This window comes from Euprymna scolopes, chromosome 2 (genome assembly GCF_053919585.1).
Source record: "Euprymna scolopes isolate OS-2025 chromosome 2, ASM5391958v1, whole genome shotgun sequence".
NCBI lineage: Eukaryota > Metazoa > Mollusca > Cephalopoda > Sepiida > Sepiolidae > Euprymna > Euprymna scolopes.
The window spans coordinates 108507182-108533612 of NC_136483.1; the positions used below are offsets into that span (position 1 = coordinate 108507182).

The 26431-nt window shown below is 32.0% G+C and overlaps 2 protein-coding genes and 1 long non-coding RNA gene across 4 annotated transcripts in view; 2 read left to right on the forward strand and 1 right to left on the reverse strand.

Moving 5' to 3' along the window:
* LOC145294111 (18S rRNA (guanine-N(7))-methyltransferase-like) overlaps window positions 1–19104 on the reverse strand; it is a 52158-nt gene extending 33054 nt beyond the window's left edge. The window contains exons 1-3 of one of the 2 annotated variants that reach the window (XM_080141201.1): window positions 16536–16652; window positions 5261–5298; window positions 1642–1737 (exon numbers count right to left, since the gene is read on the reverse strand). In XM_080141201.1, coding sequence (XP_079997327.1) covers window positions 1642–1737; window positions 5261–5298; window positions 16536–16580 — 179 coding nt within the window. In that variant the 5' untranslated portion in view covers window positions 16581–16652. Of the gene's footprint in view, window positions 1–1641; window positions 1738–5260; window positions 5299–16535; window positions 16653–19047 lie in introns of those variants that run through there. The other variant, XM_080141211.1, reaches the window with a different exon arrangement.
* On the forward strand, window positions 16780–17909 carry LOC145294108 (uncharacterized). Its single transcript, XM_080141186.1, has one exon. It carries the CDS (start codon window positions 16894–16896, stop codon window positions 17788–17790), a length of 897 nt encoding a protein of 298 aa, XP_079997312.1. The 5' UTR covers window positions 16780–16893; the 3' UTR covers window positions 17791–17909.
* Window positions 19105–21764: 2660 nt separating the features above from the next.
* LOC145294133 (uncharacterized) lies at window positions 21765–25440 on the forward strand. The gene is made up of 2 exons (XR_013869825.1): window positions 21765–22230; window positions 25187–25440. It is a non-coding gene; the product is annotated as an uncharacterized LOC145294133 (long non-coding RNA).
* Window positions 25441–26431: the final 991 nt, after the last annotated feature.

A 26431-nucleotide genomic window follows, 5' to 3' on the forward strand; every position in this document is an offset into this window, starting at 1 on the left:
TTTTCTCATCTTGAGGGTTATTCACACAATGTTTTGGACGATGTAACTTCTGACCTTCTCCACATGTATCTTATTTAACTCTGGAATTTTTTTGTTGAGCTTGGGAACCTGTATGGAATTTTTAACAGAACCTTTATTCAATGCTTGGGAGAAGCATGCTCTCGTTCAGCCTTCAATAATTTTAAGAAATTCACAATTGTATCCTTAGCCAACACAAGAAGAGTGCCACTTAAAATTGAATTTTACTTTTATCCATTACTTCATGTTGTGTGAATAATATTCAAGATGAGAACAATGCGTGAATAATCCAAATAATCAATCCTTGTTTAAAAAATTCAGAAGATTTTTATTTTGTGTTGATTTTTGTGATTATTATTTTCCATGTTATTTTTTTCAAATTTTTTTTCAGTCACATGGGCAGTGTATTTGTTTTTGTAAATTGTTGCATTTTACATGGATAGTTTATTTGTTCTTTTTATTTTGGTATTGTTATTTTGTTGTTTTCAATATGCTTAGTCACAATCTTTATGCCTTGCTTTATAGAATTCAAGAAATAGTTCACCTTCCAACAGTTAAAAATAATGGGGTTTTTTTTCAATGTTTGGGATAGTATCAGAATAAAGGGTTCAGTCCGAAATTTCTACATCCAAACCAAAAAATTATGAAAAAAAATCAAACTGTTTTTGTGAAATCCATTTTCACCATATTCTATTTAATGCCTCTTTTACACATTAGCATGTGTTGAACAACTTTAAGAAATTGACTTCCAAACCTATTGTTTATTTATCCTCCTTTCCCTCAAATTCATTTTTATCACTTCCTCCTATGTTTTGTATTTAACCTTCCCCTATGAACTGAACCTGCTACCTCAAATGTTCTACATCTACTAACCAAAGAACTCATCCATTCTTTCAACATAGCCATACCATCAAAGTCTTCTATTCTGCACGTTGCCCTCTATCATCAGAACCAAGCCTGACTCTTAGACTCACACTGTATCATTCTCATATCATTTCTCTCCATGCAACACATATCTTCAATCCTCACTGTCAGGATTCACTTCCGTACATCATCATACATGGTACACATAGCTAATAGACTCTTCCCAGCGATTTACATAAACAAATTAACTGTTCACATGATTGAAAATTAAAAAACAATACTCAACAACAATGTTTACAAAAAAAAACACGAAAACAATTTATAAAAAAGAATACACTATAACATTGTTAAAAATAAAATGTGAATAAAAAAATTAGTAGCTTTTTTTTTGTTTTCTATTTCTTGTTTTGTGAACCAGTGTTTAATTTTGTTTAGTCACCTTTCAACTCTTGTTGTAAAGCACTACTGGATTTTTCCAAGCCAATATCGGAAATCATGAGTACTTCTCTTCTTTTGGTGCAGCACACATACTAAACAGGTTTAGCTGACTTCCTTTGAAGGAGGAAGTTTCTAAGGAATATCAAATTCACAAATGATCCTCAGTTGCATGTGTAATCTGCTCAGGCAAAGATAATAGACATACGGCACCTGGCATTTCCAAAAGGACACCCTTCTGGTACTGGCCAGGCTTAACATCACTTAATATGAACTGTGATGGGGACTAAATCTATTTAAGTACCACATCTTTTCCAGACTTACCCAACATCTAAAAGAAAGCAGCTTTGATCCTCTGGTAATGCCAATAGTTCTATAGCTCGCTCTGACAGAGTTGACTGAATCTCAATCATTCGTGAGCTGAAAAAGAAATGGACATCACTTTATGAAACCAAATAAAATAAAGAACATGTAATGTTAAATATTGGTGGGTCCGTCTACTAGTATAAGTATTAATTAAAACATATTTGTTCAGTTGGATTTGCTATCATGTTGTAAACAGCATATGTTTCAGACAAAGATCAGAAAAAGGTTACAGGGATTAATTTTGCCTGGAAATAAGCTGGGGTTCATGAGAAAGGAAATTATAAATCGAAAATGACATTATATATGATAAAGAGAGTGGCAGTTGCAATATGGCAACAAATAAAAAACACCAATAGCTTCATGCCCTTTGGTGTTTTATTTTCTTATAGCACAGCAAGGTTAAACATTATATAAGTTTCTCCTTTACTTCTTCCTACAGACTTCCCTTTCCTGCTTCAAATAGAGATGGACAAATAAAGACAAAGTTTTGAGGACGACATCTGAACTCAGCTTGTCCATCTAAGAGAAAGACTATTCTCTTCCTGATGTCTCACTTTGGACTTTCCATCCTTTTCATATCTTAACATATGGCCTTAGCTCTGTGGCGTGATCACCTCTAGGAGCAGTGGGGCTCCCCATTGGGGGGAGATTGAGACCCCAAAACACTGAGTAAAGCCAGGCAACTATGCTGGTATTAACTGTTAAGCATTATTGAGTGCCTGGGCAGCGGCAGGTAACTTAGCTGAAAGGATGGATTTATTGTGTTTTTGTAAAATAGACATATACTTTTATTGTTTGGGAAATATGTAGTGTTGGGACGATTCCTATATTTTTTCCGATTCCAGGAAAATGTTGATGTACGATTCTGATTCCCGTGGAATTATTGTTTTGAAACATACCATTATATAATCGAAAGTTTTTGTGTAGCGAAAAAGGAAGAAAAAAATAATACAATTAAGGGAATTTCAAAAACGATTTGATTTTTTTCATAAAATTTCTTTCATTGAAAATAAGTCAAAACAAATATTTTAACCATGAATTAAACATTCACCATGAAATTAATAACAATCAATTTCAGAAGTTATTTTATATATTAAAAAATATAAAGAAAAAGTCATGATTAATTAAACAAAAATACAATAACATCAAATTTCAAGGGGAATAACATGTTTTGTTTATATTTTGAAATTCATTTTTTGGTTTTATTTTCTCTTTATTTTCGATAACTCTTTAAAATTTAACATTTTTTTTGCGGCTTCGATCGATAACTGATTTTTATTCTACTTTCTAGAATATTCTTATTTTTAAATGAAATTTAAAAATAACTAAATCTTTGATTAAATTTTTAGCCTTTTATATTCAATCGTCTCAAATTATTCCTATTTATTTGACTTTTATAAATATATTTGTAACAATAATAATGTTATTTTTTAAAATCTAAATAAATTGGTTTATTTCTATATTTTTATTATATAATTATATACTTATCGTCCTTTAATGTTTATTCTTATTTAACGCCTTTATTTCGATGTAAATTTTAGTAAATACAGCGATACACTACAACAGAACACCGACCACTCTAATTTGTATTTTTAGGGGTAATCGAAGTTGCTGACAACAAATCTGATAATCAAACCTGTCACAAATTTATCGTTTGCATGGTATTAACCCTTGAACCCAGGGACTATTTTTCGCCATTTTACAGCTTCCGTTTACACTATGTGCGAGCACACAGTAACATAAATGATGGCTGTTGAATGTGCCTTCGCGTCACAAACTGCCTTTTCACATGGCGTACAACTCTTTTGTGGAACATGTAAAATTATATGAAAAAGAAGAAAAGCACTCCAAGTGTGTGTGTGGGGGGGGTAATGTCGGAAAGACATTTTCTTTTTTTTTTACAGAACAGAATTTTCATTTTTATTTTTCATTGGCAGATAATTTAAAATTTGAAGAAAAAATTGTCTTAAAATTTTTAAAAAATACATTATAGTACTTTTTGGGGGGGGGGGATTTTTTTGTCTAACATAGTTTTTAATGCATTTTAAACAAAGTTTTCGCAAGCGGTTTACAAAAACATAGGCATCAAACATTTTTATATTTTTTATTCTTTTATGAGGGGGGTCAATTATAGAACTCGTGTGACTTAACAGGTGCTTCTGCAGTTTAATTAACCATTTTTCTGTAAGTAATGCGCCAACATTTACTGATTAGAATATCATTTAAGATTTTTAGGAAATTTTACTGTTTTCTGTTTACATTGGGGAGAAGGCGGGGGGGGGGGAGTGGTGTTGGGGTGCACACGCCCCAACACCACCCCCGCCTCCTCCCCCAACTTCCCTTCGACTTAGCAGGTTACTAGACGATTGGGTGCAGCAGATGTAAATAAATCATTCATCTTTTAAAAGATCTTGTGTTGAATTAACTGAATTAATGTGAAACGTTTGTTTTTGTTTCACTTAATGACATAACTCAGTCCTTGCAGGATAACAAAACACATGCACTATGCCCACATCAAGTTAAGGTATGATTTTGAGTTGATTGAAGAATTAATTATTGAATGATCTTTTGCAAGTAAATCATTACATAATCATCAAATCAGAGGCTATACAACGGTAGGAGGATAAAAGTAGAAGTTTATTTCTTGTTCTAAATTACAAAAAGAACTATGGAAATCTTTTTTGCCATATAAGCCAAAAACTGTTTGACCCTCTTCATAATCTTTAAGTCATTGCTGCTTGCATTGGGCATGTGTTTATCATTTTGATCTGTCCACCATATATATTAAATACAACAAAGACAGTAATAAAATAGCAAATGGCAAAAGGCAAATGAATAAATGAATTTTATTTGAGGACCATTGTTCTGCTATGGGCTGAAGAAACAAAAGAAGCAATATATACACCAATAAACTTTCCTAAAAAAAGGACAAGAAAAACAAGCAGCAAGGGTTGTCTGTACCTCTTACCATCTACTTTAATGCAAAATTTACTTTTTTTATAATTTATATTTTATTTAGATGTTCCTATGATCTTGAGTGTTCTTTTCACGTTTCAGTCGATGGGAATGTTTCTGTCAAACTTGGAAATCTGGACTAAATTTTTAATGGAACCCTTTATTTACTTCATGAGGGTAGCATGTTCTCGTTCTGCTAGCCATGACTGGATAGATCCCTCTGAAGAAGGTTGGAGGCTACATTGGAGGAAACGTGAAATTGACACTTGAGATCAGAACAGTAGTCCGATGAATCCAAATAATACGAATAACCAATCCTCATCTCAAATTCAGAAACGTAATGTTATTATGAGTTTAGTTGTATTGATAGTTTAAAAATTAATAAATATTTATATTTATCATTAATACCAGCAATAAAAAAGTTTTTTATAAAATGTGTGTGTGGGGGGGGGCAGAAACAAGGCAAAAATTTTTACGATTGTGAATAATCGTTTCATCAATAACAATAACAAATGAAAATTAGTCAGTCAGAAGCAAAGTTTATCAGCTAAAAGATTATGTTGGGACAAACTTAAAAAATCCAACAAGATAAATTTGATAGATTTCAACAAAGGTTACTTACTTTTGTGTGTATTTTCGAGCCTCAGATTCATTGTAAAACTATAAAACAAACAGAAAAAGATATACTGTATATTTCATAATAATAAACGTCTTTATTTAATATCGTAATATACAAAATAGTAACATTTTAAATGGAACGTGAACTTATTGATACAGTATTATTCCACCTGACTTTCTTAATTAATAATTTAATAAAATAAAACAAAAAGAAATGTCAGACAAAGACCAAATTTAAATTACTTTTGAAGCTTTTAAATTAGGGTGAAGGATAGAAAGCAATTTTTGGGTTGCAAAATTTTGATACTTATGCAGTTTATGGATAGTGCTAATTTTTAGATAAGAATTTTCAAGTTAAATTCAAATTTTTATATTTTTTCTTTATTAAATTAGCATTACAAGCATATACTGTATTTTCGTGGACATCGGCAATATTACATACCTAATGTGCTTCAACAAGTCATATCTTTTATTTGTAGGTCAATTTTTAAAAAAATTACATTGCTGGAAAGAGAATAGAATAAGTATTCCAATGATGTTAATTTATTTTTCTTTTATGCGTTCAATGTTTTTATGCTCCACGTTAAAAATGAAAAAACGTTAAAAATTGATGACAGCAAGAAGGGAAACTGTTTTTTCAATGTTTACATTTAATACATTACGTTTGGATACAAATGCACAGGGTCAAATTTGATTAGATATGGCTGAAATTTTACAGGCTATATAAGCATAGAAGTCCATCTCTACTGGACTTTGATTTATATTTTCATAACCACAGTAAGCAAAGTTACGGCCTGGAAAGTTGACAAAGAATATTTCTAAATTGATAAGATAAATCGGTATATATCATCCATTTTCATATAGATAATAGTTTCAGAATTATTTTCATGTATAATATGTAAATATCTGATAATTATTAATTGTGCGGAAATTTCTTTAAAATGTTATTTTTTATAGAAATTCAAATCCATTTCACAAAGAAAATGCACTCAGCTGTTAAGTCAGCACATTAACGAAACTGTTTTTTCTGCTTTCAAAACGAAAGCAGAAAAATCAGTTTCATTTTTTATTCTGAGTTTGTCAATCTAAAAAAATTATTTTCAAGTTTTTCAAATTTGATTTTCAAACAATACTATTTTGTTGTTTTTAACGCGTTTAGTACATTTGTACTAAAAGCGTTAAAAAACAACAAAATGTACTAAGTACATGCGTTTTTGTTTTCATTGTATTTATAACTTCTTACTTGTACTTAAGGTAGAATTGTTTTTTAGAGGTAAAACACAAAAAAAAAATGTATAACAAATAAAAGGTACTTGTGCACTTATGCTATCATGCTGAAATAACGTTATTATTTAGAAACCCATTCTTAACATGGGGAAGGAAGGATGTTTTGTTAACTATTCTGTACTTTCACCTAACAATTAAATAAAATATATCGTGAAACTTGAATTTATTTTTAACTGTCAAGACCATTTTTTCGAATCTGAAAAACAAACCCATTTTTTTTAACTGAGGATATATAAATAATAATAATAATAATAATTAAGCAGTTCGATAAAGAATTTCATTGTGATGCATTTTGTAAAGTTTTACCTTGTTTCCACCTGAACATTTTTCTTTAAAATTACTAACTTTTAAAATTTTCGGGTATGCTGAAAACGAATATCGCATTTAAGTTTTCCGTAAATAAGTAGCTTCCCGGATATTAAGCAATGTCATTTCTTATGTTATTGCTAGTGGTCATCTTGGTACATGTGCTTGTGCATAGTTTCTTAGGGTTATTTGCGTTCTCACCCATCAAGATAGCCATCAGCGATAACAAAGAAATGACATTGCTTAATATCTGGAAAACTACTTATTGGCAGAAAATTTAAATGCGATATTCGTTTTCAGTGTATCCTAAAACCTATAAAAGTAATCATTTTAAATGTTATGGTAGAAACAAGGTAAAAAATTACCGTTTTATTTCTTTGTTTACATGGTTGAATTTTCAGTTAAAACAACGGAATAGAAATGACAAAAATTACCATCAACTGGTGAATATATAGTTGTTACTTATCAGGATCTCTGGTATCCTGGTACTGTGAAAGCTACATCAAGGATTCATGTAGAGTACGATTTATGGTTGCATCTCAGAAAATAGGTGTATATATTTTGGGCCATATTCAGAGGATTTACAAAATTGAAAATTGGACTGGTCCCAAAATGCATAAGTTCTGGTCAACTATGGGAATTTCCATCTTTTACAGAAATCCAAAATCTATATGTAAAGTTTTCTTCGATTTATTACCGAGATTAATACATATCTACTCATTTTTTTTTCTTTAAGGGGAGAAGTAAATACCGGCCATGAATGCTCTTTAAGCATTCAATGGCTACACCCCAGATTAAGACCTCCTTTGGTGAGGAGGCAGGAAAATGCCTGCTCTCAATAAAGCTATATTTAAATACCACTAAAATACTTAGTTTAGTTCATGAATAGATACCCACTGTATGACACCATGCACCAGTTTAAACAAAAAAAAAAAATGAAATTTGTACATCTGAATTTATAATTCAATTGCAGGGGTATCCGGTGTTGCCTGGGTGTTTATAGGTGTGCGTGTTGGGCAGGGGGTCAAAACAAAAGAATAAACGAAGTAAGAACCCTATTTAAATAATTTATATTTTATATATATATATATATATATATATATATATATATATATATATATAAAAACAATGTTAAAACTTATTTTAAAAAAATCGTTGCCCGGGTGTTTGTATTGAGGGGGGTGGGGGCTTAAAAAAAAAACAGTTTTGGTAAGTAGTTAGGATCGAACCCGAAGCCTTGAGGCGAAGGTGGAAAAGAAAGTGTGCAAAAATCCTGACACATTACCCGCTCGGCCAACAAAGAGCAACTGAAACACGTTTGAATTTATTTATTTAAGTATTAAAAACAGAATTGACACGTGCTCGCAATAAAAGTTAACTCTGCTACTTCTATTTGACCTCATTAATGAGGTCAAATAGAAGTAGCAGAGTTAACTTTTACTGCGAGGCAACTTTTGGGTTTGTTTACCCAACTTTGGCTGGTTGTTTCCCCAAGATGTTGGGGAGGGGGAAACCAGCTCCCCATTATCCAGATTGAATAGCAATTGTCTGATATAAGGAGTTTGGCCCACATTGATCAAAGCTGATTGCTTCTGGATGTTCCCCTGTGCGATTGCCGGGAACTGCCTTAGCTTTGAATTAGTTTCGGTTTTATACAAAAAAGCTGAACGAACACAAGACGGGCTGAAATAGCAATAATTTTGTAAAAATCGACGTAAATAAATCTAGATGCAACACGTGTTCGCAAATCGTACATATTATGATTTAGGGGCTATATAAACAGTTCTAAGCAGGACCGTCGGCGAAAAAAGCCTTTTCGAGACATACAAAAAATGCGTGCGCCGCATTTGCCTTTTATATATTTTATATATTGGATCTAGGAAAGTAGACACAAGTTTTTATCATTTAGATAAAATGGAAATCTTGTTTCCATTGATTTATTGAATTGTTCAACAGTGGCAAGGATTCCACTAAAGTCAGAAATATCAGAATTAGATTGGATAGCTTTTGAAAGAAATAACCTCAAAGCTAAAATTGTAGGTATTATCATCAATATGGTTGAAGTTCTGTAACTTGCTTCTTTGGTGATTTTTTCAAATAGATTAGTCACTGGACTATTTTTTGGACAAGTCTCCAATAGTAAGTTGTTACGGTAGGAATTTTATAGCATCACAAATTCTCAAATGAAAAAAATGAACAAATCTTTTATTAAAAAATTCCTGTTTGTGCAAATCATTCTGCTTCACATATATGCCATGAAAAAGTCCTTACTGATTAATGTTTACCAGGTAAAAAAATATTCTGTTATTCTTAAAAACAGCCATGTTTGTTTGCTTATTTTAAAATTGGTAAGCATTAATCAGAAGGGACATTTTCTTGGCATTCAATGTAAAGCAGAACGGTCTGCACAAACCAAAAATAAATGATTTGTAAACAATCACAGCGTTAACGTGAACAAAGCCAATACAAAAATTAAATAAAGATACTAAAACAATAAAAAACAATACTTATGTTAAGTGCTTTTTTGGAAACCCATTTCTTAACATGTGAAAGAGAGGGTGTTTTTCTAACTAGTCTGTACTTTCACCTAACAATTTAATAAACAATACAAAACAAATGATTTGTGCCACAAGCATGGAAGAAGGACAACTGAAATGTTTTCTCTATACGTGTTTGACTGGAGAAGGGGTTGAAGGAACTACCTCAAATGGGCGGATGTGATCAGTGCCAAGTGAAGAAGTCAATAGAATGGCAAAGAAATACTAATTATATAAAGAACTTTATTGTTGAAAACATGCAGTTCTTAATTAAATTGATGTTGAACATGTATGTTTACTTAATTAGATCACCATGATAAACAAAGTGAAAAATACTACATAAAATTATCACATTTTCTTGAGGATACTATTTAAGAAGTACATGGTCTAAAGAGCTGACATTTGGATATAGCATTCTAAAATATGTACTGATTAGGCATTTAAAATTCCAGATCTTTTAATAGTTTTTGTGATATATGATTTTCGAATAAGTATATGTTTATGAGATTTGGTACTTTATTTTCGCCACCAAAATTGAACATATCAGCATTTTTATCGACTTATAATGAAGTTAGAGCTGGAATTGTTTTAAAAAATAGGCATAATAATCATTATGTATAGAATTATATTCAATGTTCATATTTACTGTCATTTAATTGTTTTATTTGATGATACTTTAAAAATTGTTCCTCAGTGCATAAATGATGCAATGTTTACTTTTCACACCTCAAAAATGAAGGCTGAGATTGAATTAGAAATAATTGTACTTTTACTTCCTACTGTCTTCTTATATTAGGAATGATGAAAGTATCTTTTGTTACATTTTTACTGGTTATGTTTTTGTCAGTTGGTTTCAAAGTTATTACACTGTAATTTACACATGTTCATGATTCTTCACCCTCAGCAGGGTAGTGTGTATACCAGGGGTGTACTGATTAATTGGTAATCAGCCTAATTGGCCACTTTGCCACTTAATCGGTCGATTAATTACTTTTCTCTTTCCTATTAAAATTTAAACCATTTTATCACTGCCAAGTGACTCATCAGATAGCTTTAACATAGTAACTGCTAATTTAACTTAACATTTTTTAAGTGTCTGGCCACTATTATGGCTTTTTGCCTTTATTAAATATAATTACAAAATACAAAGTACAATTTCCAATTCTTAAATGAATATAATTAAACAATTAGATAAGAAAAAAGGAAATTACAAACCAACTACAAAGGAAATTGTAATTTTTTAAGTGAATAACTATAAGTTGAAGTTCTGCACCTGCTGCTACCTGCCTTCTCTGCTCTCATAGTCTCTTCAGTATTTTAAGTTGAATACTTTTGAGTTATAATGTAGAAACGTTAGAGTTTTTCTATTCTCAGGACACAGCCTGTTTCTTGTAGGTTCATACACATTATGAGTCCCTCACTCTTCAAGATGAAGGTGGTGCACTTAAATATTTTGAAGCCAGTTTACTCAGCAGTGATAAGGTCTCCTGTGTCTACTTCCACCACTAAAATGGAACATTATCTCTTGCAAGTAGTGGTAAAGCTACATAATGATCAAGTTCTTTTGTGCACTTAAGCATAAGAAATTTATTCTTTTTGAATTTAGATTGCGATTCTCACATTTCCGTTGTAGTTACAGTTTCCAGGTTGAACTTAGCTTCCACCTGCTCTAAATTTGAATTTGTTACTCTAGGCGTATTTGAACAGAGCTCTACGTTGTGAGTGAAACAGTCACATTTGCGAGTGATTTTTTTAAAATGGCGACTAGAAATAACAAAACGCTTATCTTTTGGCGATTGCATTTCTTTCACTGATAATCTTCCAAAGCTCCCAACTGAGTGAAAAATATCTTTTCAACTTTTTTTCAAAGTTAAATTATTTAAAAAATAAAAGTTTAATAGAACAATATCCTTTTTTTTTAACGAAGGCTGTTTAAAAAAAAAAAACATCTGAAGAAATCAGAATGTGTATACCTTCAAGTATCAATATAAAATTTGTTGTATATTTAGAATTACACTTATTAAAAAAATACAGAAAAATCTTTATGATGTACATACTCATCACAGAACGAAGATGTCATATTCTAAAAATCATGTATGTTTGGCTAGTAACTTTTCTATTTGGCTAGTAAACAAAAATATTTAGTTGTCAAAGGTCAACTACAGATAAATTTGTCTATAGAGCCTTGTTGAAGCTAATTCAAACAAGCTTGAATGATACAGTTTTACTTTCATTTTGATCTTCTTGACTTTCAAAAGAGCTTGAAGAAGTCTATCCTGCTGATTCTGCGCCATTATCGTCAGTAGAAAGTAGATGTAGAATCCAATTCTTAGTGTTTTCCATGTCATTCTTTTGAAATTTAAATTTGAATCTAGGAAAGTAGACACACACGTTTTTATCATTTAGATAAAATGGAAATCTTGTTTCCATTGATTTATTGAATTGTTCAACAGTGGTAAGGATTCCACTAGAGTTAGAAATATCAGAATTAGATTGAATAGCTTTTGAAAAAAATAACCTCAAAGCTAAAATTGTAGGTATTATCATCGATGTGGCTGAAGTTCTGTGACTTACTTCTTTGGTGATTTCTTTCAAATGGACTCTGGAACTGGACAATTTTTTTAACAAGTCTTCATTGGTAAGTTGTTAAGGTAGGAATCTTATTATCAACAGCATACATTACAAGAGCTTTTCGGTTGTTCTAAATTTCTTTTTAGCATATATGTTGAATTCCACTGTGTGGTCACATCTTGAATGAGTTTGTTTTGTAAAATTAAACTGATCCTGTATTTCAGTTAATTTGCTAATTGTTAAAGAGTGATAAAAGTGTGTGACTATATTTCTGTTAGTTGTAATGATTGTCTTGACAGCCTGTTGCAAAAATAATGTATTTATTTATTGAGAGTTCAAAATAATGCAAAAATTTATTGAGAGTTGCAATGTATGTATGAAGCATGATAGTGATGCTAAACCACATTCCCTGACACCAGCAACCATATTTATTCCTGAATTCTGCAAGACTTAGAAAACTTTGTTGAAGATTGTGTAATTCTTCACTTATTCTTGCACCTGTGCACACCAGGAAATGAAACAACTCTAAGCACAGCTCTGCACTGTTCAAAGTCATTTGAAAGCCAATGACCTGTCAAACTCAGAAAGGGAGCATTATTTATAGCAGCTGTCCAAATGTTTGTAGTAAAAAAAAAAAAAAAAAAAAATGCTGCTAATTTCAACAATAGATGATTGAATTTTTGTTTTACTTTTGTAAATATATCGGGAATTATTTTTTCAGAGGAGTACTTTTTTGAAGGAATACTGTAATTTGGACAAGATTTTGCAATAAGCTTATTAAATCCAATATCAGATGTTACAGAATATGGTTGAATATCAACAGCAATTATTTCTCCTATCAGATAATGAATCTCTTGTGACCTGTGGTTATTAACATCCCAAATTTTCTTCTTGGCCAATATTGATTCTATAGTACTTTGGTGTTTTGCTGGAGGCTCATAGTTACTATTACTTGTTCCTGGAATGCCTATCCCTGAACATTCATTGTGCTTCCTTTTCTTATCTGCAGCTTTTGCTTCTTTTGGATAAACATTTCTAGAACGGTTTAACATTAGTTGTTGTAAAAGTTTTTGCTGATTTGCTATCCCGTTATATCATGGTTTGACGTAACTTGCAGACAGCTGTATTATAATTCTTGAGATTGCATATTCTTTTAAACATTCATTTTAATTAATTCCCTATTAGTTTTTTCGGTTTTCTTATGGGTTGATCATCTTTAGTTAACTATTATGTGTAATTATATTCATGCAGATATTCTACATGATTTATACTTGCTTAACATTTGCGTAAAAGGGTTATAGTAAACAGAAAGTTCTTTCGGTCAATGTTCACCTTTACGCAAACTGAAAGACGCCTCAACATTTTCTTAAAAAATGTTGACTTTTATAGGTTTTCGGGTATGCTGAAAACAAATATCGCAGGGGAAATTAGCGCAGACAAATAGTTTTTGAGATATAAATGCCTGTATTTTATTACATAATTTCTAGTAGTTTTATTTGGCCGCCATCTTTGTTGTTTCAATGAAATGGTATATTGAGCATGCACACGTAAGCTGCAATGAACAAACGATCTGTGTAGTTAACTCAACGCAATTCCAAAAGCCGTTCTTAACATGGGGAAGTGGGGGATATTTATTCTGAAAGCCATTCTTAACATGGGGTAGTGTTTAATCCGAAAGCCATTCTTAATATGGGGAGGGGGGGGGGGGATATTCCGAAAGAAATGACGTTGAATAAACGTTTGCATCTCATAGACTTAACTACACACATCATCTGCGCATGCTCATTATCCGATTTCATTGAAACAAACATGGTGGCCAATTCAAACTACTAGAAATTATGATGCATAATACAGGTATTTATATCTCAAAAACTATTTGTCCAAGCTAATTTTCTCTGCGATATTCGTGTTCAGCATAGCTGAAAACCTGTCTCGAAAAATGTTGAGGCGTCTTCAGTTGGCATAACGGTGAACATTGACCGTTCTTTCTATATATATATATATGTATATATATATATTTGTTTAAAAAAATTTTGCCTACCAAATTCCTGTAAATTTTTAGTCTACAGACATAAAACTTAATATACAGGATATTCGAACTCATGCGAAAATTTATATTTGGATTTTAGCCAGGTAAAAAAAAAAAAAAAAAAAAATTGGTGCAAGTGTAAAAATTAAAAAAATGGAATTTGCCAGGTGACTGATGGTCGATCAACGGCATTATGAATATGCATGCGTAACGTAATAGCTATTGCTTCATACTTTAATTTTTAGCCTTGCAGCAAACATGTCTTCATAGCACAGGCATTAACGTCAAAGAAAAAAGTAAATCGTAAGTTAAACGTTTTGGTTTCGATTCTCGGTGGTGGCGCATGAGTCATTTTTTTTTTTTAACTTTTTAAATCATTACTGGTGGTGGTGGACGTACACGAGTGAAGGCCCTCTAGCGAAATACACATCGGCTCCGATGTACGCATCACCTTTGAGAGAGCACTTATTTTGCGTGTGTGACCTCGTTTGTTTTTGTTTCTTGAACTTTGTGCTGTTTGGATTATTTTGTTATGATTTTTTTTTTTTTTCGCAGTTCAGATTATTATTATGCTTTTTTCTTTTTTTTTTTTTGCATGGATCTTTTTTTGGCCGGAGATTATAGTTATCGGTAATTAACAGAAAAATTGGTAAAAGTCCAGATTAGCACTTGCGGCGATAAACAACAATGTCCTCATATCGAAAAACATCACAACATCCTCCCGCCTCCATGTGAAGAGTGGCTTTCTAAATAATAACGCCATTATTTCAGCACGGAAAAATTTCAATTTGGCTTGAACTTTGCGATCTTTTTTTTTTTTTTTTTCAGCCGGATTTAATAAACTATTAAAAAAAAAAAAAAAGCGCATATCAATAAGTGCAAAAAAGAAAGAAAAAAAAAAAACCAAGGCCACACACGCAAAATTTCTTTCCTTCACTGTTTTTCGATATGAGAAAAAACACCGACGACATTCGGTGAAGGTAGCTACACGATAAAGTTTTTTGTTTATTTTTGTATATCTGGACTTGCACTAATTTCCCTGTTGATAATTACCTATAAGTATAATCTCCGGCAAAAAAAAAAAAAAAAAAAAAAAAAAAAAAATCCGAACAACACAAAGTTCAAGCCAACATAAACAAAAACAAACGAAGCCATACACGCAAAATAATAAGCACTCCCTAACGTGATGCCATGCCTATAACATCGGAGCCAATGCGTATTTAGCCTCACTCGTGTACTACGTCAGCCTCATTATTGTATATTGGGTCCAATATAATAATAAATACGAAATCTGCATTAATCAAAATATTTTACGACCGAGCAATATGTGTGTGTGTGTGTGTGTGTATAAATGGGTAATTCTGCAGTTTACAGACCGGGCTATTTTTACATAAGATTTTCGGGTTTGTATTACTGTACAGTACAGTACACATAGATTCGAAAAAGTTGTCAAAAAACAAATATATAAAAAATAAATGTTATCAAAGGCAAGATAACTTACTTTTCTGCCAAACTGGATATATTTTTTTGTGTTTTTATTCAATGTAACATATTTATTCAGCTCGAAAAACATACAGTGTTTACCGATGTATTGGAAAATCCAAGATGGCGTCTCACACCCTCTTTAACACCGTAAGTTTGGGAAAAGGTGTTATAAATAAAAAACTATACAAAATACTATTAAAAACCCGCCGAATATATGTCAACCTATGTCACGGTAACATATATTGAGCGAGTTTTTAACAGTATTTTATCCGGTTTTGTATTTATAACACTTTTTCCCAAACTTACAGTGTTAAAGAGAGAATCAGGCGCCATCTTGAATGTTCCAATACATCGGTAAACACTGTATGGTTTTCGAGCTGAATAAACATGTTACATTGAATAAAAACACGAAAAATATATCCAGTTTGGTAGAAAAGTAACTTATCTTGCATTTGATAACATTTATTTGTTATATATTTGTTTATTGACAACTTTTTCGTATCTATGTGTACAGTAATACAAACCCAGATTTTCAAGTTAAATTCCAGTTTTCCAGTATTTTTTTGTTTATTAAATTGTTAGGTTAAAGTACAGAATAGTAAACAAAGCTCCCTCCTCCCGGTGTTAAGAATGGGTTTCTAAATTATAACGTGATTATTTTAGTACAGTTCGTAAACTGCGCAAGTACCTTATAATTTTGATCCTAATCCTAAACTAAGTTTTAGTTGGCAAAGTCGATTTAGTTCGGTTCGCATTGCCTTGGAACTGGATTCGGCTTTCTCCATTCATAGGTGGAACTGCTTACGCCACGACTGCAAATGTCTGGATACCTATTCCTAAAAAAAATCACGACCCCCCCCCCCTTTTTTTTTTTTTTGGTTAATAAAAACCAACACGTGTTTTGTTAATTGTTATTGTAACGCAAAACGTGTTTTTAGTTGCTCGACATCAAAAACACAAAACATATTTATGCAAAATTGGCATTTAACTATCAGAAGTAATGATTTATACATTTAAAATTATTTATAATTTGAATTAAAAGCAGCTACAAAATATAAACTTACAATTTCAGGAGGTGCTTGACGTTCGGGTCTGCCGGCGGACGCCATATTGATTATTAAACTGGTAGAGCTATGTTTTATTATTCTAATATTAATTTTCGTATTTATTATTTCAACATATTTGATTTGTTTACAAGATATGATAAATTATGAATTTAATTTTTATAACTCATTCTTTATATTTAGTTAGAATTCTCGTGAAATGAACCTTACATAACAAAAGCTCCGTAAAGCTAAAGGACATTCAAATGAACGAGTTATCTCCCTTATCTCCCGTAAGGTCATCCGTCATGCATTTTATAACGTTGGAAGTTTAACGAAGTTTTACATTCTAACATTAAGGAAAACACTCAACGATGAAATGAATAGTATAATTTATTTAAGGGCCTGTAATGCCCTTTTCAATAATGTATATAGACACTTAGGAGCTAAATTTATGAAAAAACAACTTTTATCGACAAATGCTACTAGGAGTCATACAGGGTCCCTTCTCATAATGGATCTTATACGACGGCCACCAAATTTACTGAAAAACGGGGTTTCTTTCCAATGTTTTGGGGGCATACAGAATATGGATTTTAAATTCAGTAATGCTTTTACTATGACCAGGAGATATTCAACTCGCCATACAAAACCATCGTCTCGGAAGCTCCCGAATTTGTATGATGTCCTCAAAGTGTCCCCTAAAGCTAACTCGTCCGAGATCAAGAGCGCTTTCTACAACCTGTCGAAAACGTATCATCCGGATGTGAACCAGTCCGAGGAGGCCGTGGCGAAGTTCGCAGAGATCTTATCTGCCTACGAAATACTCGGAAACCAGACGAAACGGCGAATGTACGACCGTGGCACGATGACGCACCCCCGGTTCGGTGTCTCCCCTGGAAAGGAGGCCCATGATAGAGAGGATCGACACCGTCATCGTCATCATAGAAACCCTACGAGCACGGCGGATTTCGGACATCGAACCGAGGGTTCAGGGCCTGGTCATGATTTCAAATCGGCCGCTGGTCGACCGGCTTATAAATTCCAGACCGACTTTCAAGAGTACTATTCGACCACGATGGAGAACCGACAGTTTACAAAAAAAGAAGCCGAGTTTTTCATGCAAAAACACCACGAGGATGAGAGGACCCGGAAGTTTCGTGGGATCAGCAGTGCAGTTTTTGTCTTTTTATTTCTGGCTGTAATGTCATTTCAAACGTTGAGCAGTAGGACTATATCTACCTCACCTAACGACAAGAAAAACAAAGAAAAATAGGTTGTATCCTAATGTATGGTCGTTTATTATTTACAGTGAAATGATGAGATTCAGCTCCCAAAGAACTTATTTCGCATTCGTGCAATGTATTTAGCAAACAAACGTTTTTTTTTCCTGCACCTATTGTACCGCGTTATTTTTGTAATAATAATTTCAAGTTTTACTATATTTTTTGGGTGCTAGTGCCTACTGCCTCTGTCACCGCACTATTTTATTTTAATAGTATTTTCGGTGCTTGTTAAAACAGTCGACGGGTCGATTCTTTTTCAAATATGTCGTTTTAAGCAAAAACAATATTATGTACTTAATGGTCATGTTTAAAATAGTAATATATCCAAAAATTACAAAAATCCAATCCATCAAGTAGAAAGTTATTTATAGTTAAAAGAATTTTTTACGGAAAATTGGGAAATTGTATTTTCCCCATATATTAACACCTTGAAGATGGCGAATACAAGGCACATACTTCTTTTTAGATACATTAATGACTTTCAACCCATAATGATAGACTTTTTCTTTTTACTAAAAACAATAGCAATTCTACTTGATGAATCTTCGTACTTTTTGGATATTACTATTTTCGACATGACAATTAAGTATGTAATTTTGTTTTTGCTTAAAACGATATAGTTTTAAAAAATCGATCTGTCGACTCCATCTGAATAAGCACCTATTTTCAAGCTAAATTCAATTTTTACGATATTTTTGTTTATTAAATTGTTAGGTGAAAGTACAGAATAGTTACAAAACACCCTTTACTCCCGGCGTTAAGAATGGCATTCTAAATAACATTATTTCAACGTAGTAACATGCACAAGTACCCTGTTGTTGCTTATTCAGATTAGCAGCAGTCAGCACTTATAGTGCTAAGAAATGAGGAAAAACTTTTATATGAAGATTGTATATTCCAAAAATCACAAAGATCGATCAAGTAGTTTTTATTTTTATTTACGAAAAACAAATGTGCCTTTTTGTGTGTGTGTGTGTGTGTTTTGTTTTTTGTAATCAATAAGTGACAGACGAGGCCATGTTTTTCTAGAAAACATAATGGGGGTGGTTAATCAGGGATTTTGACAGTTTCCGAGTGCATTAGAGTTGTCTTCCCTTGTCCATCTATTCGTTGATTGTAATATGGACGCGTTTTTTTTGTTTTTGTTTTTCCACCTACATTGAAACAGTAAAATTTGTTATTTTCTTGAATAATAAATAAATAAATAAAACTATTTGATCAAATTACGTAATTTTTGGAATATTTACCGTTCAGTTGTATAAATAGCCTCGGAGCCTATTATCACAAAAAGGGACACGTTAGGTCAGCAGTCAGCACCGGTATATAGCGAAACAAAAGTTTGTTTATATTTACGTGATTATTGAAAATGTAATCATATGATTAAAATTTAATTTAAATTAATCACGTTGTTTAACAAATAAAAAAGAAAGAATGCAAGATTATTTCTTTTTTTGTTTATTTGTTAATGGACGTATTATTTGTATTGTTCAATATTTTAAATTATAAAATAAAAAATTTTAAATTTTAAAATAAAACACATTTAATCATTTTAAAACTTAATCTTTCATTATTTCTTTGTTAAAGAACGTGGTTTCACATTAATCGCTATATACCGGTGTTGACCCAACGTGTCCCTTTTTGTGATAATAGGCTTCAAGGCTATTTGTACAACTAAACGGCAAATGTGTCGAATTTTTCATCTTCGTCCCGTGACTGATACGAATGTACATTATACAAACATGTCTGTATTTTCTTTAATTTTAACGGCTGCAATAAGTGCCAATCTGAATAAGCATCCTCTTTTTTTTAATTGAATTATTGAATGAAAGTAAAGAATAGTTACAAACCCCCCTCCCCATGTTAAGAATGGCTTTCTAAACGTTATTATTTCAGCACGGTAAATAAGTGCATAAGTACCCAACAAATAATTGTAAATCTGCGTGTAGACCACTCTTACATAGGGTTAGTGTTAGGTAAGCCTTTTTTATTTTTAACTATCGGCAATGCAGCATCTTAACTGATAAAAGAGATAACTATTTTACTAACGTATTTGAAAAAATCTTTTTTTTTTCTTACAATAGTATATATTATATATATATATATATATATATATATATATATATATATAAAATAAGGTTACCTCCTTAGAACAATTACTTAAGATTCCACATTGCCAAACTATCTTTTTAAGACTAAAATTAGAGACCATCTACAAACAAAATCAATTAGCATCTTTCATTGACTCTGTCTTAAAAATTGAAAAACAAAATTATTGTCACGTAATTTTTGAGCTGAGGAATGATAGTTCGTATTTAAATTAATACGAAAAAATTGGTTGCAGGTTCAGTTGAATCTAATTAAAAACAAAATACAGAAAACGCTTTATGATGTACGTACCCTTCACAGAACGAAAATGTTATATTCCAAAACATCACATTGATTAACTAGTTTTCTTTTATATAGAAAATCATTTTTTAGATTTGTTTTGCAATCCAAAGATTTGAAAAAGTGATCAGAAAATCAAATATATAACAAATAAATGTTACCAAAGACAAAATAAGTTACTTTTCTACCTAGGTTTTTAGTGTTTTTACTTAATGTAAAATTTTATTTGGTTTGAAAAACAACTGTCAACTGTTACACAAGCACAAGAAAAAAATGGCCACGTAACAAATACATTGCAACCATTTTTCCTTGTGCTCATGTACGGCTTGACATTAGTTGTTTTTCGAGCTGAATAACCTTTTTTACATTAAGTAAAAACGTATCCACTTAAGTAGAAGAGTAACTTATCTTGTCTTTGGTCACATTTATTTGTTATATATTTGATTTTTTTTTTTTTATTATCGAATCTCTGTGGATGGTAAAACACCCCCTTTTTTATTACTATTTTGAGCAATTTTAATAGTAAATTGTAGCAATTACTTGGCTGATTTTGTTCTCAGTAATTCGAATTGAGTTGTTTCTCTTCATTAAACACAGCAGATCAAAACACATTTCACTTTTCATAAAATCTGTTGTTTCTTTTTTGTTTTAAGTTAAAAAACAACTTGATAAATTTATGCGATTTTTTTTTTTTTTTAATATGACATCTTCATTCCATCACGGGTACATACATCATAAAGATTTTTCTGTATTTTTGTTTTTTTAATTAGATTGAATTCAGAACTTGCATCAAACATTATCATTAAAACCTAAAATTCAGAAGTGCTGTCCGGTGGTACAAGTCAACCGTTAGATTGCCAGAATGATGTTAATGGCAAACCTTGGTTGGCATAACATGTTTTAGTAAAGTTGGCAATTAGATTTATTTTATTTATCTATTAATTTATGGCGTATGTATGTTAAAAAAAAAATGAATAAGACGCAGCATTTGAAGTTGTAAATATGTGTACTGAGTGAAGTCGCTATTTTCTTTAGCCATTTGACCTTCCTGTGGCTGAAGAAAATGACTACTTTATTCAGAATTAACATGTACAACTAATTCAAATGCTCTGATTAATTTTTAGCAATATTCAATTTTCTCGCTTGCACCTCCTATTCTGAATTCGTGGTCATGGGCAGCCATCAGCGAACTGTTTCTCTTAAACCAAACGATGATAAACAACATTTTAAGTTTCATTTAAACAATTTCAAACTGATATAAGTGATTGCATGCTGAAAATAATTAAAATTTAAAAAAAAAAAAAAAATCAGGTTTTTTTTTTTTATGGTTTTCAGTAAAAAGTTCCATTTTTACTAAATTTTTGATTTTCTTTTAAAAAATTATTTCAGCAAATTTTAATTATAACATTTTTCCTGGAAAATATTTGTGACTTTCCTTGTTTTTAATTGACTTTTTGGTGCAGTAGAGGTTGCCCATAGCTACACATTTGGAACAGGGGCATATGAGCAAAAAATTAATATTGCCATAGGCAAACAAGATTCCCGTGACATAAATTATTTTAAAGAAAACTTAAAAATGTCAGTAATAGTGATGATTACTGAGACAGGGTTAGGAACTTAGAATAACCCATATGTTGTCAAAAAATAGATAAAGGTATGATATTGCCATTTATTTAAAAACAAACTAAGTTGGAATTATCTCCCCTTTTGATTTATTTTACACATAGGTCATGTTTTATTTTTCCTCCTTTAGTTGACTTGTTTTGATCACGTTTCACATAAACAATTAAACTCTATAACTTACTGTTTTTAATGCTAATTTCTTTTGTTAAATGAAACTTGGTTTTAATCAAAACAAACAAAAAATGTTGGGAGCAATAAAAGCCTACCGAAACCCATCTGACTAGAAATAATTTCCGACCAATCATTAAGATATAAAGTTTTATATTAAATTTCATAAACTTTATTTTAGTTAAAAAAAAAAAAAAAAAAGAAATTATAATAATAAAATTACAACTTTTTAAATTCATAATAAGAAAAATCAGGTAAGATATTTTTTACATTTATTTCCAATTTTGATGCATCTTAATAACTCATAAACCTGTAAAGATGATTCTAACTTTGTTTTTTGAGCTAGGTTTAATGTGTACTTTCTTTTCTTTGAAATCTCCCAGTGCCTTCAGTTTTCACTTTTTGAAGGAGGAGAAAACCATGGGTTCACTGTCCAGGTGTAAATGGGACTTGGGGATGCCTAACTTGGCACATCATTAATATGCTAAGAGACATTTTCCCAGAGTCTGCAGAAGTCCCTGCAGTCAAGAGTGTCTTTCCAAACCTCATCTTCAATGCTTTAGTCAAGGGCCATCATAGACCAAGGGGTGGATTGCAATTTGTTAAGTGCTGAGTTGCATTAAGAAAGTTTTCTCGTTCTATGACCTTTCACAGTTTAGAAAGACTCTATAAAGTGATTTTGTAGAAGATTCTGTTTGGGGAGTGGCTATGGTGGTCGATGGAGGAGACTCACTCTTAATGAAGTTGAGTTAAGTGTCAAATTATAGAGATATCTCGAGAATCTGGAGTACTCTCTGACTCTGATTCAGAATGTATTGCCCTTTAATGGCATGTGATGCAATTCATGTGTAAAGGACAGTCAAGATTGTTCACACAGTAACAGCAGTAAAAAGGAAATAGCCAAGCAATTGTATTGAATTTTGACGGCTCATATTAATCCCTAGTTAGTGCTGTTGGATATTCTATATATGATTCGAAATACTGAGCCGCCATGAGATAAAAGAGAAATTAATGGTGCTTTTTTTGTGATCCTGGATGGGATAAAAATTGCTTCAGTCTAGACAAATTTCTTCTTTTCTAACAAAAAGTTACTACACTTTGATCTTAGCCTGAATGGATGATATTGTCCAGTAATGGAAGATTCAAAGATATCATTCACTTGTTCTTAGATTTCAAAGAGTTAACTCTGGTCTCTTGATCCATTAACTGATACACTCACTTTCATACCAAATGGGCTGATCGAAAGTAATTTTTGAGCCTTTAAAGTGATAAATAGAAACTAATTTATGTCTTTAATTAAAGTTTAAAAAGGAAAAATCAAGTATTTTTACATCTATAATTATTTGTACTTGTATTGGTTCAAAAACTTTAGTTACTCTTAATGTTGCTTGACAGCATCGCATTCAGCTACTGCTCGAGCATGATGATTCAACACTGTAATTGTGAGCCAACCGTGGTTCAAGTAATCAATCACATAGATCAGAGTTTTGCACATAGCTTCCATATCATCTTTGATCATTGGCCACTTCTATATTATAATAATGAAAAAACATTGAATTTTAAGTGAAACAAATGGTAACTAAATAATTATCAGGTCTCAAATAGTAGCATATCAAAAAATTATGAAAAACGGTATGGTAAAAAATAATTATTCATTAAAAAAGAAATTTGTAAAATTAAACAAAATCACTATTACACTTACTAAAAAATAAGAGATAAGTTGACAGGAGAGATAATTAAATTCTGTTGTGCGCAAATCTTCCATATCTTCAGTTCCTTGCAAATAATTGTGTGTACAGTTCCCACACTGACATCAAACTGTGCACTTATTGCCTCATGATGATCCTTATCCCTAAAATTCTTTATTTGGCAAATCAACTCTGGTCTTCTGACTTCCTTACCTCTCTCACACCTCACCATCCTCTACAGACTCCCTGCCTTTCTTGAATTTCTTATGCCACTCAAAAACATCATAAAGATTCATACAAGATGGTTCAAAAACAGTCTGAAGCATTCCATACGTTTCTGTAGCATTTTTTCCAAATTTAAAACAAAATTTTATTGCATATCGTTCTTCTAAAGTGTCCTCGTGTCCAGATTGCATTTTTGAAATTCACCAGCTGTAACAATCAGGCTTTAGTAGAGTGTATTCCAATTTCTGCTGTAGCTGTTCATTTGAACCTGAAATCATAAAAATTGGTCAGTCATCTCATAAGATGTATACCAATAATATACTGAATTTTCAAGAGTCTTCGACAATTTAAAATGCCTGGGCAAAAAAAGTCTGGAAACTTATTGAAGGCACCTCGTACATCGGCCAAAACATGAGAAAAATAATCTGAATAATATAACTTATTGATCTTCATCTTTTCTTCAGTTTCCATAAATAAATTTATTTATCTTTCAACACATTTTTGTATACTTTAGTATGATGCACCATTCTATGTATTTTCAAATATAGTTTAATATATAGCTCCTTTAAAAAAATCTCTGAAAATCAAACATTTGTCAAGAGGCCACCTGTCTTCTTGGCTGCATGATGAAGTGGTCTGTAGTTGTCGTTGGCAACTGTCCATCTCGGGAGGCTATAGTAGAGATATATAGCCTAGGCAGGGTAACATGGCAGGATAGCTGTTGCCCGTGCAGCAGTACCCTGACTCTCTCTGCAAAGCCAGAGGGTCCAAGAAAAAGACAAATTCGATACAGCTTGGCTCTAACTGTACCGTAGGAATTGCCGGTAATGACAATATAAAATCAGGCTGCCTTAGGGACTCCATCTCCAGATATTCTGTTGGGGTTTACTCCCTTAACATTTTTCCTGATGGGGTAATCTTGCAAGGCAGCAGAGGTTTTGAATCAACTGTCCTCTCCTAAGTGAGCTACCAGTCAAAGTTGATGAGCCCCACCTAACCGAAATGACTGGTTTTAAGATGCCAGTGGATCGCCTTTGCCCCTTCTCCTAGTTAGTAGCTAAGCCACACGAGAAGGTCAGGAGCTGGACTAGCTTGTCATAGGCTATTTATGATACACACCATGAGGGTGTTTTTTAGGGAGATGAAGCTTATCCCCACTACTACCCTTGGTTGACAACTTTTGAAACCAGTATGGAATGTCAGAATTAGGTACAATCGAATAAAAAGGAACGGTAGATAAAAATTGTCTATTTTGTTATATTTTATTTTATTTATAAATGTTTTATTTTCTTTCCAGATTGAATCTGCTAAATGAAGAAATGCGGTTCTTTTTTAAGAGAGAAAGAAAAACTGATCAAAAAAGTCAGCAACCTGTCGTTCTTTTGACTAGCGGAATTGTGTCCCTCCTTGAAACTGTTGTTCTCTCGGGCAATAAACATGTAAAAGAAAAAACAAAAAAAAAAGGAGCTCCTGCTTCTTTCTGAGAAGCTTTTATTTAAACTTCTCCGGTGATAAGACTTTGTAAATTAAATGTACACAGTTTTCCCACAACCAACTCCCTTGTTATCATTTATTGCAAATAACAAAAGCAAAAAATAAACAAAATAAATTCTCATCCAGAATTCCCCTTATATTAAAAAACAAAAAGAAAAATCTGTAGGATTACATACCTGTGAGTAAACAAAAATATCATCTTCCAAAATATCATGTAAATTGATTAGATAACTATATTTTTAAATAAGAAAATCAAATTTTATGGCTAACAGAAGCAACTATCTCACCTCACCATTTTGAAAACAATCTCTAGAAACAAAGGGAAATAATTCCAACTTGCAAGATTTTTGTTGTAATGCTTACAAATTATTATTAATCACTTAAAAATGATTTTTATCAAAACTACTACTACTTTCTCAATTTATGTGATTTTTGGTACATATTTTTCTTAATTTTTATTTTTTAATATAGTGGCAATTCAGGACCCACAAAATGTTTTAAAATCTAAACTTTTATTGAAAACTTGATTGTGTAGTAGAGCTGACATCTATTCAATGTAGCTGCCTTTAGCCTCAATCACCACTTCGATACAGGTCAAGAACTGGGAGCATGCCTTTTCCATAAGCGACAGCAGGACCTCAGTGAATACTTGCAGATGGCAGCAATGAGGCTGACTTTGTTGTGGGAGGTCATGTTGGTGATGCTCTCAATGTATGATCAAACAAAGTAGTCCAGCAGGTTCAGGTTGGGGGGGGTCAATTGAGAGAAGGGTACAAAGTCGTAGAACTCCTTCTGAAGCGAAGCCTGTAGTGGGGCAGGTTATCTCAATATTCCATAAGAGTCTTTCACTTAGTGATACATAGTATGTGAAAGATTGTTTCAGCAATCTTTCACACTACTGGGTCTCTTTGAACTTGTGCGCTGGCACTGAGTCCTGCTGCCAAGGCCTGCCAGCGGCCACCTGATTACAATAGGAAATCACCACACTCTTCAGCACATCCAGGTACACTTTGGTGTTGACTTTCAAACCTACTTCGAAAATGTGAGG

Excerpts from the sequence above, each read along its gene's own strand:
- LOC145294108 (XM_080141186.1), top strand. The coding sequence starts at position 16,894 with ATGAATAGTATAATTTATTTAAGGGCCTGTAATGCCCTTTTCAATAAT.